This window comes from Grammomys surdaster, unplaced genomic scaffold, assembly GCF_004785775.1.
Source record: "Grammomys surdaster isolate TR1022 unplaced genomic scaffold, NIH_TR_1.0 125951, whole genome shotgun sequence".
NCBI classification, from domain to species: domain Eukaryota; kingdom Metazoa; phylum Chordata; class Mammalia; order Rodentia; family Muridae; genus Grammomys; species Grammomys surdaster.
In genome coordinates, this window is record NW_021620772.1 from 1,577,965 (window position 1) to 1,596,973 (window position 19,009).

General features: G+C 38.5%; 1 protein-coding gene across 5 annotated transcripts in view; it reads right to left on the minus strand.

The window, feature by feature from the left end:
• The window catches only part of Mpdz (multiple PDZ domain crumbs cell polarity complex component), a 148,243-nt gene that overhangs the window by 89,861 nt on the left and 39,373 nt on the right, over positions 1-19,009 (minus strand). For all 5 annotated transcript variants that reach the window (XM_028753624.1, XM_028753627.1, XM_028753625.1 and 2 more), the window contains exons 4-10: positions 12,619-12,831; positions 10,970-11,109; positions 9,845-10,058; positions 8,715-8,843; positions 7,088-7,294; positions 3,818-3,932; positions 3,423-3,511 (exon numbers count right to left, since the gene is read on the minus strand). In XM_028753624.1, the coding sequence (XP_028609457.1) occupies positions 3,423-3,511; positions 3,818-3,932; positions 7,088-7,294; positions 8,715-8,843; positions 9,845-10,058; positions 10,970-11,109; positions 12,619-12,831 (1,107 nt within the window). The remainder of the gene's footprint in view (positions 1-3,422; positions 3,512-3,817; positions 3,933-7,087; positions 7,295-8,714; positions 8,844-9,844; positions 10,059-10,969; positions 11,110-12,618; positions 12,832-19,009) is intronic.

A 19,009-nucleotide genomic window follows, 5' to 3' on the forward strand; every position in this document is an offset into this window, starting at 1 on the left:
TCATCATAATGCTGATTTGAAACACTATCTAATGAACTGACATAGATAGTTGAAGAAAAAAATGTACATTTTAAATTCAAGATTACTGTGCTTGATAGTTTTATGTCAACTTGCCCCAAGCTATAGTTATCTGAGAGGAAGGAACCTCAGTAAGAAAATGCCTCCAGAAGATAGAGCTGTAGGCAACTCTGTAGAACATTCTATAAATTAGTGAATGACGGGGGAGGGCCCATCCCTGAGCTGGTGGTCCTGGATTCTATAAGAATGCAAGCTGAGCAAGTCATGAGGAGTAAGGAGGTCAATAAGCAGCACCCTACCACAGCCTCTACATCAGCTCTTCTCTACAGGTTCTTCAGATTTGAGGTCTGTCCTACTTCCTTCAATGATGGACTATGATGTGGACGTCTAAGCCAACTAAACCCTTTCCTCTCCTGTTAGAATGTGGTCCAAGAATAGAGTCATGTGAGAATTCTGAGTACTTATGAGAACACTCCAAGAAAACCAAACAGCAGTCTTGTGACCTCAGTTTCTTAAAAACGTGGGATTGTCCTTAGAATGTGTCTTCACGCTCCTCCCAGGTATCACCAATAGGTATAAGTTTAACTTCAGATATTCATTATTGCTTGCTCTTGTTATTCAATTAATGTTTAAACTATCCTTTTATATGCCTCAGGATAAAACTGTTTTGCCACGTATAGTTTGTCCTTGTGATTGTATTCAGCTTGAACTCATGACAACTTGACTCAGGTGACCTCTCTCAATTCTTAGACTGTAAACTGTCTGAAGCTCTGAATAAATTTCACTATTGCATGAGACTTTAGTCTGCCTAATTTCTTGGCTCCAGTCTCCCAGCTCCTATCACTTTTAGAGTGGTAAACACTCTCCAAATTGCTTTTAGTCATGGTGGTTTCTCAGTAGCAATAGTAACCTTAACTAGGACAATTGTACAGGAATCCATGCTGTCTTTTCATTCACTCTATCACTCCCCAAATAAAAAAGGGGGCAGTGGCTCATTTCTATTCATGATAAGATAGAGATGCACTGAGAAAGTCTTTGCAGCTGTTACCCAAGTAGGTAGGAAGCTCAACTTGAACTTTCAATTGTACTTCAAAAGGTGAATAGACACAGTTAAGGATTCACACTTATGATGCCAGGAACACTCTGGGAGACATACTGTATACATTTCAAGGACAGAAATAATATTCCTTAATCTTTTTTTCTAAAATGTAATAGAAAATATGTAGCAGAAACAACAAAAACAAAAAGAAAAAACCAATTTAGCATCTTCTAACCATCAAGTTCTTAGTGTTAAAGTGGTTTGTAGCAACCTTTAGGGTTTTTCTTCATGTCCGTGAACCAGTGTCATGCTGAATGACAATTCCCACCATCTGACTCCACAGTCCCAGAACCCCCACTCCCACCTGTATTTTTCTGACAAGCTTGGGTCATGGCAGTGGGATCACACATTTGTCTTTACACCTGGTTTATTTCAGTTAGCACACTGTCCTCAAAAACTGATTAAGGTTACAGCATGGGACAGAATTTCCTTGTTTAGCAGGTCAAAAAAGCAAGACACTACATCTTTATACTACCTATTTTGTTTATCCAGTTGTCTACCAATAGTATCTGGGCTACTCTTTGGCTTGTGCTATGTGTAAAACAATGTTGTCACTAAGGAACCTTTAATCAGTCATTGTTCGACACCAATGTCTTCAAAATGATATTAAAATACACACTGGCCTGTAGTTACAGGATGTAGATCCTATAGTTACAGAAGTTTAGACAGAGGAGGTCAACAAACAGGTTTCCTACATGCAGGTCATCTTATGGTCTTTAGCTTTTCTATGTGCACTGGAACTCCCTAGGAAATCATATCATCTACAGGTTTCCCCATTTGGCTGACTTAAATTAGTTTCTACATCACAAAGCAGTTTGAAGAAGCTGGTATCCACTGAACAGAGTGTTAGTTTTCTCTTAACTACCTGAAATGGTCATATACTTAAAGAACTGACTTTACTACAACATCATAATGACCAGATTAAAGACTTCTGGATTTCTTTCTTTCACTCCTCTATGTTTGTAGAACTGATAGAAGCTCATCTACATGACAGTGTCATTCTGCAAGGTTTAAAAATAAATAAATGTAACTGATAATCCAGCTACAGTAAACATCAAGTCTTCCTTCAGAATATACACAAGAAAATATAATTTTAGTGTAACAAATTCATTATGATCATAATTCAAATACATCAGAAATTATAAAGAAATGTATTTCTATTTTTGTCTTAAGGAAAGTAATGCTTCTATTCAATGTTCCATTTAATCTGCAAATAATAAATTAGGCAATTATAATGACAGTCTCAAGCCACTAAAACTAGATTAAACGAATGGATCTGGCCTTGGGGAGACGGTTCATCAGGTAAAGTGCTTGCTGTGCAAGTGTAAGGATCTATGTTGGGATCACAGTACTTATGTGAAAGACCGGGTATGGTGGTACACTTCTATGATCCTTGTACTAGGAGACGGAGACATGAAGATTCCTGGGCTACAGGAAGGGGTGCTACCCAAGGAGGGCTTGAGTAATGGAGGGCAGGATTTGTAAGAATGGGATGGGACTGGGAGGGGGACTGTAATTGGGATGCAAAGTAAATTAATTAATTAATGGGGAAAAAATCCCTGGGCTCAGTGAGTCTAGAAAATTGGTGACCCTGTCTCAAAAATAAGGCTAGAGGAAAAAAGGAAACATCCAGTGTCAACCTCTGGCCTCCATATATGCAAACACTAGCAGACAAACACATATACATAAACACACACACACATATACCACAAATACAAAAAAAAAATAATGTCAATAAATGTAGTTCTTTACTAAGTAAAATCAGAATGCTGGGCCCACAGCTCGGTGGGTAAATTATTTGAGTCTCAGGCATGAGGAGGTGAGTTCGGATTCCTAGTACTCACATAAAAATGAGGCAAGATTGTGTAGTCTTTAACCTCAACAAGGAAGAGCTAGAGACAGACAGATTCCATGGAACTCACTTGCCTGCTAGTCTAGCCAACCAATGAGCTCCAGGTTCAGTGAGAATCACTGTTCCAATAAATAAACACAGAGAACTATAGAGGAATACATCAAACATTGACCGCTGGACTCTGGCACACATAGACAAATGAACATATTTCTACCCCGACACACAAATACATACATAGATAAGAAATTATTTCTTCATTATAAAATTTTATTTTTATCTCCATGTATATATGTGGATGTGGCTCTAGGTTGTTAAACACAGGTTCTAGAAACCAAACTCAGGTTCTCTAGAAGAACACTCATGTTCTTAACCACCAAACCATCTTTCCAATCCCAGAGAATGTAATCCTTAATCATGAAAACCACAAAAACTATTATTAAGTGTGTAACTTACTGCAATAATTTGGTCTCCAACTTGGATCCTTCCATCATGCTCCACAGCGCTGCTTTTTGTAATGCTCTTTACAAAGATTCCTGAAGGCTCTAAGATAAGAAATAAGTAATTTTTTCACTATTTATAAAGCACACACAACAAAAGCCATCCTCTACCTTCCAAATGAAAATCCTAATTATGACTAAGTAGGCAATGACAAGTCACACAGGCATTCAGTACAAAGAATAAGGCAATTATTCAGCCTGTCATATCAGAGTCACCTACACCAAATTATTTCTAAGAAAGCTGTCAACAACTTTGTTCTACAACAGAAAGCATATAATGATTGAATATCTCATAAAACAGATAGTAGAGATGATTGCAACACTTAGAGAATATTTAGCGTTTAATATTACCTAATTTTTTGTCTCCAATATATCCAGCAATGGTAATTCCTAATCCTTGGACATTTTTAGTGAGTTCCACATCAAACGTCTCACTTTCTTCACTTTTCTGAGTAGAAGCATCAACCTAAAGCAGCATCAACAAATAAATCTTTAGATAAATCAACATGTAAGAAAGACTAAGGTCAAATTTAAAAGTCAAAGTCTCAATTCCACTAAGGCATCTCTAACTGTGCTGTTCAATTGGCCCCTTACCTCCTGACAACACAGACTCAACATTACATTTTCATTCAGAAAAGAATGTAGAAAAGAAAGCTGAACCTCCCCTCATCAGGCAAACTTGCTATATAGGCAAAATGATAAAGATTAAATAGCTACTTGTTAATAAAGTATTTTCAGATATATCTCTTTATGTCCAAAGGAGCTGGGATGTTTAAAGTTCAAATAAAGCAGGTTTTAAATTGACATCGAAACTTTAGTTTTGCCACGTAAATCTTTCTAAACATCACTTTCTGGACAGCCACCTACCAAGACGAGTATCGGCCAGCTGCCATTTATTGAACAGTGTCATTGGAATGTACTTGGCATGTCTTCATTTCTTACTCCTTATAAGAGTCTAGAATTTCCCACATCATTTGTAGGCCAGTAAGATGCCCAACAGTATCGATCTTTCCAAGAGGAAGGAGGCATATAAATGTTTCCAAGGACAAATAGCTAACATCTGGGGAGGAAGAGCTCAAATTCCAACAGTGTGGTTGTAAGGTACCTGTTAATAAATGATGTGGTAAGACTATACAAAATGGGGCCTCAGCCTCCACAAGAGAGCGCCCACTGTTACCTAAATTTTTACTTTATTCTAACACCATAAATATCAGTGAGTCTTCCCTGCAGCCACGTTATAAGTAGACTTCGTGACTTACTTTTTAAAAAAAGTAAATGGCACCAAGGATGCTTTTTACATTGTTTTGTAAATTGAAGATATTCATGAAGAAAGTGTGTCTCTGAACACTGGTATCCTCCTTTTCTGGAATGGTATCTAAAAAGAGCTTTCTTGGATCTAAGCTTTCTCTAATATATACTAATATAGTTACTATTAGTTGCATGTTGGACAGCAGGCGAAAAGACTCCCTCAATTAAGCATTAGTGAGCTGACACATGGTGTTATCAATAATCCATTAGTCCTACACATTGGTGTGATGTCAGCAGACCTTCCAGTCAACTCTACCAAAAATTCAAGGCAATGGGCTTCAACAGTCACCCAGCTTCAGGCTGGACATTGACATTTTCTAACCTATGCAAACAGTTATCTCACTGACAGTCCACCTAAATGAAGTATAATTTTACAAGTAAAGTTGGATTTATTTTTCATTGTGCATAATTATCTGTGCAAACTTAGCAAAAGTTTAAAGTTTAGATAATTACAAGAAAATGACAGGATAAAATCTGCTTCAATTGAAACAAATGTGTTTTCTATTTTTAATAAGTTATCCGAGTGCTATTTTAGAGGGTGGCAATTTGACTATCGAATGGTTTTAAACAGGGCACAAGCTTCAGAAATGATGATACACAGAGAATAGACACTGTCCTAAGCTTTCATTACATCAAGTAGTTTCTGGTATTGCATTCATTTATATATTGCTGAATAAAATGTTTTGTTTTCCACAAAAGAATGGCATTTAAACACTTCCATAAACAAGCTTGCTTTCTTCTTTCTCTCTGTAAAAATAGCAACCAAATCCAGTCCTAAAAACAACAGAATCATGGAAATTTCAAGTGAGCTAATAAAGCTCTAAAGGGTTTATGGAGGAGGTTAGGTTATTAACAAAAGAATTTGTACCAACTGATTACAGCAATTTTAATAAAAGAAAAGTGGATATTTTACATGTATGAGAAGTGGATACAGGACTGGCATATGTTGGAAAATTTATCTAGAAATGGGTAGAATTTGCTTCTAAAATGTTAAGACACTTTTGGGTGCATTTATTTTTATCCACTATAGTCTTATGACCTTAAGCCAACTGATATAACTTTTAAGTTTCAAGAATTTTAAAATGTTTCAACTTTTTTTCATGTCAAATTTAGGACAAATATGGGACACTACACTAATGAAACATGCCAAATGTGCCATGGCCAATGTGCCATGCCAAAACATAGGTACTGTTTTAAACAAGTATTTACAATGACAGTCACTCATCATAGATTTGTTAATACTTTGTGGAGATTAAAGAAATGACACGGGGATGTCCATAAGCCTCATCCATTCCCACCATCCTGGCTCCCAACCCCCAACTGCCACATAAGAAACTTTCTAGAGAAAAGTTGTTGAAAGGCCATAATTAGAATGATGGCCCTGTTAAGACAAATATATACTCAAATATTATAGGCATTTGAATAATACAACACAAGAATGTCATATGTGCTTCAAAATATCCTTATAAAATGGTTGCTCACGGAAAGTGTGAAATGATCACCTAGAATGTTTAAACAAGGAGTTCTCAATAGACATTAGCATCTCTACACATGCCTTTTGTTCCATTCTTTTAATATAAACGTGTATCAGTAAATCTAACTTTTAAATAAACATCTGAATGCTGTTCGCTTAGCCCTTTCTGTAGAGGAATTTTAATCCAGCAACATGGCTATTCAGACAAAGGATCACATCCAAAGACCTTCTGTATTACAGTATGATCTAGATGAAATACAGACATGCCCTTAGTATACACCTTTAACCCCAAACAATGCAGGTAAGGTTAGTTGGTGGAAGGAAGCAGCTATGTTTGAATGTGAAGTCTAATTGAGGGGCAAAGTGATGAATCAGGGAACAACTGGACAGAATGAGTCAGAAATAGGATACATCCAACTCTCAATGAAATAGCACAAGAAAGTGAAGCTATTTAGGAGCAGTACAGGGAGAGAGAGTCAGTCAGCTGGGAGTCACTGCAGTGAATGCAGTGCAGTGGAGTTGAGTTTATTCCTGAGTTCATGACAGTCAGTAAAGGCAGTTGAAACCAGAGAATAAGGAGCCAGAAGGTTAGAACAAATTGGGAGAGTTGGTTTAAGACCAAGCACAGCAATTCAGTGAGAAGCTGAGAGAAACCAGATTGAATCAGTCAGCTTGGAGGGTGGGGGTAGTTTCAGTCAGAACAGCTGAGTTGAACCAGCCAGTTCAGAAAGAACTAGAAAGGGTGAACTTATTCAGCAGTAACCCTCAGAGAAAACAATCAAATCTGGTGAATAAAATTTACAGTTACTCTTTTAAATCAACAGTTTTCAGCTACTTACTCGCATCTCTGAAGTAGATGTGGATGAGGAGAGGGTGATGCCCAAAGAGGAGGGTGACGGAGTTTCCTCTACAGCACCTCTGGCAATCATCAGCTTAACTCTATTTCCACACTGCCTAAGGACTTGTGCTACTTGCTCACTGCTCATTCCTGCTAGGTCGGTGTCACCAATCTTTAGAATGTGGTCTCCACTGCATAATCGCCCATGCTGAATTTAAAAAAGCATTCAAATAATTAAGGCACTTCTATTGTAACTGCACTTAAAAAGTTTTGAATGATCTAAAGACAATAATACAAATGGCAATAATATATGTCAACCACATGAAATTGAATGTTAAATTGTACTATTAACTGTCTTCTGATATTCAATGTTGTAAAAGCAAACGAAACTTACAGATAATTTGTTAAATCTATAGCTAGTATTTGTTTTCAGTTTGACTTCTAGTTAAGAATTCACATGAAAATAAAAGATGGTTTGTGTGATTTTGGTTTTGAGGAACAAGAAAAATGTAATTAAGCAGAGATGAAGTATGAAGTCATTGTGCACACACAGCTCATATTAACTAGAATGTGATATGGAACACAAGAAAGTACTGGAATGTTCCTACAGTTTCAATTATAAATACTACAAAGAATGAATTTCCAGATAACATTCTAGTGAAAGAAAAATGATAGAAGAGAGTGATATGAACAATATTTAAAAAAAAAAAAACCTGAAATGACAGACTGCTCTGTACTGTACATCACAACAGTTACTAGTGACAAGTGGCTGAGGAACACCAGGCTGTGGTCAGTTCAATTAAGAATTAACTTTGATATTTCATTTAATTTTAGTGGATTTAAAGCTGAATGTACTTATATTTTCTATTTCCTAGTACAATGAACACACACAAATACATATATGGTTCATTTTTATCTCTCAAGCATGTGAAGTTCATTTGCTATTGCTAGATGTCACCTAATACTTACATGTTGTTTTACTGTTAATATCACTAAAGAGTTGTACCACTAGGCTTTCATTCATGAATGTGAGGATATTGGGTGAACTCAGCTTCCAAGTTTAAGTTCAAATCTATTAGTGAAAACTAATAGCCTTATAACACTATTAATTTAAAAATATTATACACAGATTATAAACCACATCAACTTCCTATGCACAAAAAAATGGCATATCTTATAAGCAACAAAATGTCAACAAACTAAATGGAAAACCAGCTGTGTGTCATGTAAAAAGATGACACCAGAGACCCAGCACTAAAGAGACAAGATGGTGGGCTTTACCTTAGTAATAATACACTTTTTACATAATATGGGTTTTTTTAACAGCTGCCAGGTTCACAAATATCTATCAAACAAAGGGTAGATATTTCTACAGGGATTGAAATCATCAGCCTGGTGCAGTCTATGTTTCTTCAGGGTGTTTAGTACATTGCCTACAACTGTATCTTAAGTAAAATCCATGCCTACTTTCAGAGTATTCTCTTCCGATTGTAAGAGAGTACTTAAAGTCTAGTCCAATAAAAGACTCTTAGTTGATCAAATTTTCCTTTTATTAAACAGAACATCTCTATGATGAAGCCACACTTCTGGGTTAACAACAACAAAACAGATCTGTAATAGGGGCTCACCTGGTCAGCTACTCCTCCAGGCAAAATTGTCTTGACTATCACACCAGTTGCTTTTCCTCCTATGATGCCAAATCCCAGGCCGGACCCATCATTTACTAGTTCTATAGTTTCCACATGCTGCCAGTGAATCTAAAATGAAAGCTTTTTTGATGAGTACTCTGTTGGTGTTAAATACTGAGTTCATATAGAACCATAGCATTAACCAAGTCTTCATCTAGTATACTTTCTTTTATCAGACTGCTACCACTATTGATATGATCTTTTTTACAGTTGTCAATACATCATTATAATGACTGTATTTAACATATAGAAACAGGAACCGAATTTTAAGGATATTTATAAAAGTTCCTTAATAAGAAGTTCCAAGACAACAGCTGCCCTAGTTTAGGAAAGTCTCTAATTATGCCTTAAAGTAGGATTCTAATTTGTATAAGTTTATGCTATCACTGACAGCTAACTGTAACCACATAATGATGACGTGGCACACACCTTCAATCCCAGCACTCAGGGGGCAGAGGCATGCAGATCCAGAGCTCAGGGCCAGCATGATCCACACAGTAAGTTCAAGGCTATCAAGGGAAAGATTACATGCACATGCACAAAAAGAAAGAAAAGGGACAGAAAGAAAAGGAAAGAAGAAGAAAAAGGAAGAGTGGGTAAGGAAAAGGCGGAAGGGGGAAAGAAAAAGGGGAGAGGAAGGGAAGGGTAGGGGAAGAGGGAAAAGGGAATAGGGAAAAAGAAAGGAAATAGGAAAAGGAAAAAAAAGGAAAACAAAACCAAGGGAAATAATGATTTTTATCTACTTATAGGTTAAGCAAATTTTATTAAGAGACTCCATTTTTATTAATGCTGTCAAAGAATCATCCAAAGTAAAGGCTATTTTTGAAGTTTAAAACCTAATCAAAATTCAGAAATAAATAATCAGAATTCAGAAATAAATATCCTAACTAGAAATACATAAAAGAATTATTATATATACATATACGTATACATATACATATAACCTCAAAACTAAAAGCAAGCAAACAAACCAGCAGGATCTCTGAGGAAATGGCAGGCATTACAAAGTGGGCACAACTGAAAAGACCAGAGATGGCGCCTTCTACTCTTTATGCTCTTTATCTACTCACTGGATTCGAGTGGGCTGAAATTGTGCTGGCTGCCGATGGAGAGCGGGAAATCCGTGGGCTGGAGACCTGAGGCAACGATCCTCGGGCAATAACAAGCTGTACAGTGTCTTTGGCCTTCTGCAGGATGCTGATGGCCTGCTGGTGTGTGATCGTCTGATCTAGGGCCTGACCATTGATGGCGAGGATCTGGTCAGTCTCCTTAAGCCTGCCATCTCTATTGAGGAAGGAATTGAAGGGATGAAAGATGTGAATGCTCTCAGAGAAATGACAGCTCCTGTGGCCAGAAATGTTCAGGCCACTTTAATCCTAGTGTAGAATACACACAATTTTAAACTTGCACCTGAAACTCTACTTTTAAAAGTGCAGGATTTGGCTCCCATGCTTATGGCTATTCAATGCTGCCTGAACCACTGTCAATGGACTCTTTTCTTTAATAGCCCACTGACTCTAACACTCATTTACAGATGGTCCTTTATTTTAAAAATACGTATATATTTCTTCCTACTCTGACTACGTTAATAAAACACAATTTAAACTATAATGAGACAGTTCTAGTGATCTTTATTCAAAATGATTACAGTGGAAAAAGATATGTTTCGTAACTTTCTAAAATATAATTAGTTTATGACTATTTAAAAGCTACTCTCATGTGTGTGACATATGCACGCATGTGTGTGACTGCCTATGCAGCTTGTAGGAAGGCCACAGGTTGACTCTGAGTGTCTTCCTCTACTGCACTGTACCTTATTTTTGAGACAGTCTCTCAGAGAATCCAAAGCTCATCAGCTGGGCAACAATGGCAGTCCCACAAACTCTGGCACACGCCTATGTGTGCTAGCCCAGTACTGGGTTAGAGATGTGTGCCTCCTCATCTGGCTTCTTTATGAGAGTACTGGGGATCCAGATTTAGGTCCTCACACTTGCACAGCAGAACTTCAGCATCTCACTCACCCGGTGACTCTCATTTTAATGGACTTGCTTTATATTCCCAAAATATAATGGCTTCTAAAACCTGGTTAATGTCCAATTACCTCAGCTTTTTCTTTGCATTCATTTCCTCCTGCAGTGGTCAGAACCCTTCTATGTGTTACATCTAGAACAAAGAGGTCGCTGTGACGCTCTCACCTGTGAGCCACACTGCCCTCTTGAATCTCCTGTACAAATATCCCCAGCTCTCCTCTGTTTTCACTTCTAAGCCCAACAACACTAAAACCGAGGCCTCCACATGGAGGTTTGAGGAGCTCAAATATTTCCACATGGCGACCCTGAACAGAAAAAAAAAAAAAATAGGAGACAGAATTAAGAGCCAATTACTAGCTGGTGGCAATGGTGCATATTTTTAATCTCAGCTCTTGAGACCAAGAGTAAAGAATACAAGAATTATGTGCAAGCCTGCTCTATGCGGGAAATGGAGGTCAGCCGAGATTCCATAGCAAAATCAAACACATACTAAAACAGTCTCAAAATCAAATCCAAACCAAACAAGAAAACATTATTGCATGTGGCAGTTACCTCATTGGGGTATTATTCTGATTATCAAGAAGAAGGAACTAGAGAAAGGTCAGTTTAGTACTTGTCATCTAAAATATAACATTTTATTTTTCCAGAAGAGTATTTCTGGATTGTAGCTCAAAATACTCAATTTAAAATGTGATCACGTTTTCAAATGATCATCCTTGAAAGTATAAACATATAAGTAACATTATATAGACTCAGCAGGTTGTGTTTTTGTACTTAGAAATACACACACACACACAGAGGAGGGATGGAGGGAGAAGGAGAGAGGGAGGGAGAAGGAGAGAGGGAGGGAGAAGGAGAGAGGGAGGGAGAAGGAGATGGTCAATGCTAACCGTAAATGTATCAGGAAAGGAACTTCTTTTTTGTTTCCTATTTTTTATTGGATATTTTCTTTATTTACATTTCTTTATTCCCCGTTCCCAGTTTCCCCTCCAGAACCCCCCATCCCATCACCCTCCCCCTGCTTCTATGAGGGTGGTCTCCCATCTACCCACTCTCATCTCCCCACCATAGCATTCCCTTACACTGGGGCATTGAGGCCTCACAGGATGGGCCTCTCCTCTGATGCCCGACAAGGCCATCCTCTGCTACATAATGCAGCTGGAACCATGGGTCCCTCCATGTGTAGTCTTTGGTTGGTGTTAAATCCCTGGGAGCTCTGGGGGGTCTGTTGGATGATATTGTTGTTCTTCCGATGGGACTGCAAACCCCTTCAGCTCCTTCAGTCTTTTCCCTAACTCCTCCATATCTACATATCTATAATCCATATCTATAATTATCTGTCAAAAGTTTCATGAGTGTTTTGTCCAGATTGCCCTGACCCTAGAACTGTATCTCATTCCCCATAGCTCCAGCTACGCTGCCCTCACTGCACCTCATACAGCCAGGTGCTCACACTACTGGCTAGGTAAAAATATCCACATTTACTCCTTTATTCCATTGGTGTCTATTCCACATGTGTATGTGTGTATGTGAGTGTGCCTGTGAATGTGGGTAATTAATAAAAAAAAAAACAGAGACCATTAAATTGAAAGCATTTGGCAGGAGGAAAGGAAGAATGAAATGATGAATTATAATCTCAAAAATTAAATAAAATAAAATGTAACAGAAACATTAGACCTAGACAAATTTCCACAAAATTCTTTTTCATTATAAACCTCTTCAGGTGTTATAAACACTACTGCATTCCTCAAATCATACAGGACTTGAAGACCTTTTTAAATCCATCCATGAGTCATAGGGAGAAACACTCTGACCTGGGCCATATTTTTGATGAGTTGATCAAGTTCATCACAGGCAGGTTTTCCATCCATGACAGGTAGAGCACCAGGTCCAGAAATGGCTTCCAGGTTCCCATTATTTGGAGACAGCAAAAGTGACTCGCTTTGCAGACTGGAAGTGATACCAGAGCTGAACTGAGGTGTGTGGGCATGGTCAGCATTTGCAGTTGCCAAAGTAGCAGTGTTTACCTAGGGGGATGCAGAGACGATTAGAAGGATCCTAGTGTACCTCTGTCATCTGCAGTGGTCCAGCAGTGGTGGGAGAAGTGAGAGTGCACTGCAGCCACTTCCCTCTTTAATTTTAGGTTAAGGATTCTCAAAACATTAACCTGACAATCTCACCAACTCCTGCTCCATCTGGAATAACAACACCAAAGAAGATTGTTTCATTTTGGAAAGCAGAACATCACAATGTCTATTAAAAGGCTCCATGTAAAAATACCTGAAAGCACTGTAGACAGTCAATGCTAACTGTGAAGCATGGACAGTTAATCCTTACTGAGCAATGTAGGTGGTCATTCCTAACTAACACGTGTAGGCTGTTAATCCTACCTGTGCAATGCAGACAGTCAGTCCTTACTGTGCAGCATAAGCAGTCAGTCCTAACAGGGCACTTCTGCAAGGTTTCTGTATCAGAGAGATTCATCAGTTTTGTACTCAAAATAGCTTGCCCTGTTCCTCACTTCCTTGGCTTTAGTATGCTGACTTCCTCAGGTATCTGACACTGCAGTAAGGTGTCCCAGAGCACCAGCCAGGTAAAGAGATTCCCACTCCATTCTTTACTTCACTTGTGCCTATTCAACCTTACCATGGAGAATCCCTCCATGATAGCCTATGCCACATAGGACACGTGTTCTACTGATGGCCCTTGCCCCTGCTTCTCTTCACAGCTCTTATTCTTGTTACATGCTGTTCCTACGATAGAACAACACTCTGAACAAACAGTGAGGAGAGAAGAAAGGGTTATGTGACTTATATCCAGGTCAGTATCTATTCCTAAAGGAAAGAGGGGCAGTAGTTCCAGGTAGGACCATGGAGGCAGGAACCATGGAAGAGGACAACTTGCCAGCTTGGTTTCTGGCTCACTCTTTCTCAGGCTCATGCTTAGCCAGCTTTCTTTTACAGCTCAGGACACTAGCCCACAGAATGGTATTTCCTTTGGGGGTCTGGACCCTTCTACATAAATTACCAATCAAGAAAATGGAGACATGTCTACAGGCAAATTTAATAAAGTCGATTACTCAATGGAGACTCCCCTTTCAGTGGATGCTCAGCTGTGTCAAACTGATAATTAATGCTAACCATGACAGCACTTCCATACTGTTGATACACACCCACTATAACAGAACTTCCATTCCAGCCATTGAAGGTAACTAAAATGTAAAACTCCAGTGTAAGGATCCAGCCATTCCGTTTCCCTCTATGTCTCTGTCCTTTAGAGGAATCCCTGGCCCAAAGCAGGCCTTCAATATATACTTGCAGAACAAACACTTACCCATACGAATCCTCTACTACCATCAGCTCCATTTCATGGATGATGAATCACACAATATCAAATGACTAATAACACTTTGTGACCAAGATGCTTTTTCATCATGCTGCCTCTGTGTGCTACACAGAATACAATCACTTGAAGTACCACTCCAGGCTAAAGATCCAAGATGAAGAGTATCCAATGATGAACTTTGTGAAAATACTCCATAGAGTGTCCCCAATCTACACATAAGAGTTTGTTACCTATCCTTAAATATAAAGCATAAAACTCACTTAATCACCAAAGCTATCAAAATTTTACCATTATAGTACCTACATTTAGTCACCCATGAAAAAGAGGAAGGAAGTTCCTGGGAATTCTATCAAGTGCTTATTTTAAAATCTACAGCAGGCATGATCAATTATTATTTTTCAAAAGTAAGCTTCTTTTGCCAAGATTGCTTTTTTCCCCAGCCATGGCAACTTCAGGGAAGTCTGCCGGCAGAAGACATACTGCTCAGGTTGAAGCAGATGGCAGAATAAAACTTGTGACAGGCTGAAGATACCACACACTAGGACCTAATGCCTATGGTATGTTTTCATACTGAAAAATATTTGGACTTTAGCTACAGTTAGCCAGAGTGAACAAACCCAATTCCAGGAATAGATGGTCTCGATACAAGAAATTAACACTGAAGTGCAAGCTCTGATGTTAGAGGATCAGAGTTAAGGGCACTGAAAGAATAAAGTCTTCAGAGAAACTAGTGTCACTGCAATGTGAAGATCATCTCTTAAGAGTCTAATGAGATTGCTGACTTCCTGGCTTCTTGCCTGTTCCTGAAGTTTCATATAAACGGAGGGCCACAGTTACCTACTTAAGACAGGCTACATATTTGAAAACTGTCATTTAGTTATACCATCAAATGACTTGTTTTTAAGCTTGAAAATATATACTCTTAAGAAGAAAACACAACCACCAAAACCTAAGGTTTTCAAACGTACACCTAAGAAAAACTGTTTTCTCCCAAACATACTTAACATTATTCTCTACCTTTAATGTGTGTATGCGTGTGTGTGCACGTGTGTACGTGTGCGTGTGCGTGTGTGTGCGTGTGTGTGTGTTTCAGCATCTTGACAAATCCAGGCATTTACAATCTACAGTGAGAACGGCTCCACAGAAGCAACTCAGAGATGTTTCAATCTACCCTCACAGACACAGATGCTTCTACTGGACCTGCTCCTTCGTACCCACAGATGGTTTCACAAGATCCTGGACAGCAAGGAAACAGCCAACTTTCCTAAGACTCATTCTAATTTTCTTTCATTTCCCAGAGACACATTGCTCCAAAGTCAGCAGAAAGTAGTTAAAGATCACGATGACCCTATTACTGTTTCACCATCGCCTCTTATAGTTTTTCCTTTTTAATTAAACCAAAACAGAGGAATGTTAGCATTCCTTCTAGGCTTTGCCCCACAGTTACCTGGCAACAGCCAGGTAATGCCTGGCTTACTTATAAAAAGGGCTGCTTGCCCCCTCCTCAGTCTCTTACTCTCTTACTCTCTGCCCCTTCTCACCTCATCCCCCTCTCCCCATCCATGTGTTCCTGGCCAGTTTCTGCCTCTGCCTCTGCCCTCTGCCGCCTCTGCCCTCTGCCCCCGCTGGCCTCTGCCCCCTCTGCCCTCTGCCACCTCTGCCCTCTGCCCCCGCTGGCCTCTGCCCCCTCTGGCCTCTGCCGCCTCTGGCCTCTGCCACCTCTGCCCTCTGCTGCCTCTGCCCTCTGCCGCCTCTCCCCTCTCCCCTCTGCCCTTTGCCCTCTGCCTCTCTCTGCCTCTCCCTCTCCCTCTCCTCTCTCTGTGCCTTTCGCTGTCTCTACTCCCTCCTCCTTCCCATGCCCTAAATGAACTCTATTCCACACTATTCATATGGCTTGTACTTAAGAGGGAAGGGATGGCTCAGTATGGGACCGCAGAGGACCCTCTTCCACCTCACCATACCATGCTGCTACCAAAGATATCCTTGGCTCTTTTTCTTTTTTATAAAACACAACATAGTCAATGATTAAAAAAAATAAAAGTAACCAGGAATTCTAGCATGTTCCAGCAATGAGAAGCAGAGCAGTAGCTCTAGCACACTATATGTAGTGAATATGTACACTATAATGTAGGAGAGGGATATATAAAAGCCAAGACCACCGACATCTCTCTACTTTAGAGGATCCTGACTACAGCACATCATAGTGACACTGATGTCATCCAAGGCAGGGAAATCCAGAAAAGCCAGGAGAACAAAGTCTAGTCAGCAAAGAAGAGAAATTCCCTTCTTGAGCCACAGCTGAACAGAGTGACTAAAAACTAAGACATAAGCCAGAGGTGACTGCACACACCTGTAATATCAACAAAAGATAGAATCTATCTCCATATAAATAAGCAAATAATAATAACTAAAAACCTAACAAACTGGGCATAAATACTGATTGTTTTCAGAACATATGTATGCAAACACACCTACTGCCTTAGATTTAGGTAGGGGAAAAAAAACAGCAGAATAAATGTGGGGCCAGAAAGACCTAATCTTAGAGAACAGGTCTAAAATGCAGATGGTTCATGGTTAGAGAATAGTAAACAAGGTTAAAATGTGAGTGAATCAATACCAATTACTTAGAACAGCAAGCAATATACATCTGTAGAGTCTGGAATATCTACGGAGATTCAGTGCATGCAGTGACACGAAGGGCAGGATGGGATAAAGCAGGTTGAAAGGTTTTGAGTTCTCTGCATCTTCCAGGTGGTAACAGCTTTGATTAAACTAGAATGGAGGGAGTCAATGACACATCTGACAGGACAAGAACAAGGATACAAAATACTAGTAAACTCAGAAGTCATTGGAAAATGAGCAAAAACAGAAACATCTCACTTAATAAGATGTAGGACTGGAAAACAGACACAGAAAAGGTATTCGGCACCACTAAGAAGAGTCGGTTAAAAGCATAAAAAAAAGTCCATTTTATACCTCCTAAATTAGGGAGGATGTGGAAAAAACATAAATACATACTCATTGGCAGATAAATTGGTAGTTTCTGGGGGAAATATGCATCCATTAACCATACAGCCTCCTGAGAATTATTCAGTAATAAAATCCTAAGCTGAAGGCCAGACATAGTGAGAATGGTACATGTCAGTAATACAGGAAGCTGCAGCAAGGGGATTATGAATTCAAGAACAGCATAGGATATACAATGGAAAACTGTTTAACAACAAAAGAGATAACAGCAACAACAATCTACATTCAAAATATACTCTGCATGACTGCTCACAATAGCCACTTCATCTGTAATAGCAATAATACTGGAAAGAAATAAAATTCCCTTCAAGAGATATAGCCATACCATGGATCATTTCTTAGTAATAAAAAAGGAACAAATTATTAACGCAATTTGGATGAATTTCAAGAGTGCGGGACTATATGAAAAATAGCTTCAAAATGTTCTATCTTTATGAAATGATTGCTTACTTTAAAAGACTCTGGATGTAATAAACATAGTAGCATTGCAGGATAAAATATCAGTATTTTAAAAAATCAGTAGTCTTAACATACGCCAATAATGCACTCCCATATAAATAAGTTCAAAAAATAACTATAAACATATCTGACCAAAGAGAATAACGTCTACATCATAAAACTTCAGGACAAGGAAGAGGGAAATTAGAGACCACACGAGACAATGGGAAGACCTCCTTTGCTCCTAGATTGGCTATTATTATTAAAACGACTGTACTACCAACATTATCTACAGATTTAATTCAATACCTATCATAATTCCAGTGTCATATTTCACAGATTTAAAAAATTAACAAATTCAAGCGAAACCACAAAATACCACAAACCACCAAGTAGTTCTAAGGAATGAGAACATTGCAAGACATTTTACAATACCCAACCTCAAACTACACTGCAAAGCTATAATGATAAAGGCAGGCTGCTACTGGCATAAAAATAGACAAGTAAAGCATTCCAACAGAACAGAGGACCTAAAAAGAAGAAACAAAGCTATAACCCCTTCATTTTGACAAAGTGGGCAAAAACACATATAAAAAAAAGATTCAACAAATTGTGCTAGCAAAACTGGATACCAACCTACAGAGGAATGAAATTAGATATATATATTACACCTTATACCAAAAAATCAATTTAAACGAATTAAGGATCTTAATTTAAAGCTTTAAACACTAAACTTCCAGAAAAAAACAACATAGAGAATACTCTTTAAGCATCCTGGGATAGGCAATAACTTTCTCAATAGAAGACAGCAAGTGTCCCTAAATATCAACAGTTAGGACTGCATGAAAATAAAAAAGATGTGTATAGGAAAGGAAACTATCAGAAAAGCAAACAGGCCACCAAATAGGACAAAATCTTCACCAGTTATACTAGCATACCAAGGCCTAGCATCCAAAATTTACAAAGAATTTCAGAAATTAAATACCAAGGAAACAAAACTTCCAATCAGCAAATGGTCTAATTAACTGAACAGTTTTCGAAAAATGAAACACAAATGATGGATACCTAGTTTTTAAAGGTACTCACTATCCTTAGTCATCACTGAAACACAAATTTAAAGTAACTTTAACATATTACCCAAGTCAAAATGGCTACTATCAAGATTTCTGAGTGCAAATGTTGTAGGGGATGTGGAGAAAGGAATCACTATTCACTGTTAGTGGAGGGTTAGAGGGTGTGTGTGTGTGTGTGTGTGTGTGTGTAAGTTAACATAGAAATTGTAGAATTCAATTTGAAGATTCCTCAAAACATTAAAAATGCAGTTACCATATAACCCAGTTACTTCACAGCATGGTAATTACCCAGAAAACTACATCCACTACTATAGAGAGACCT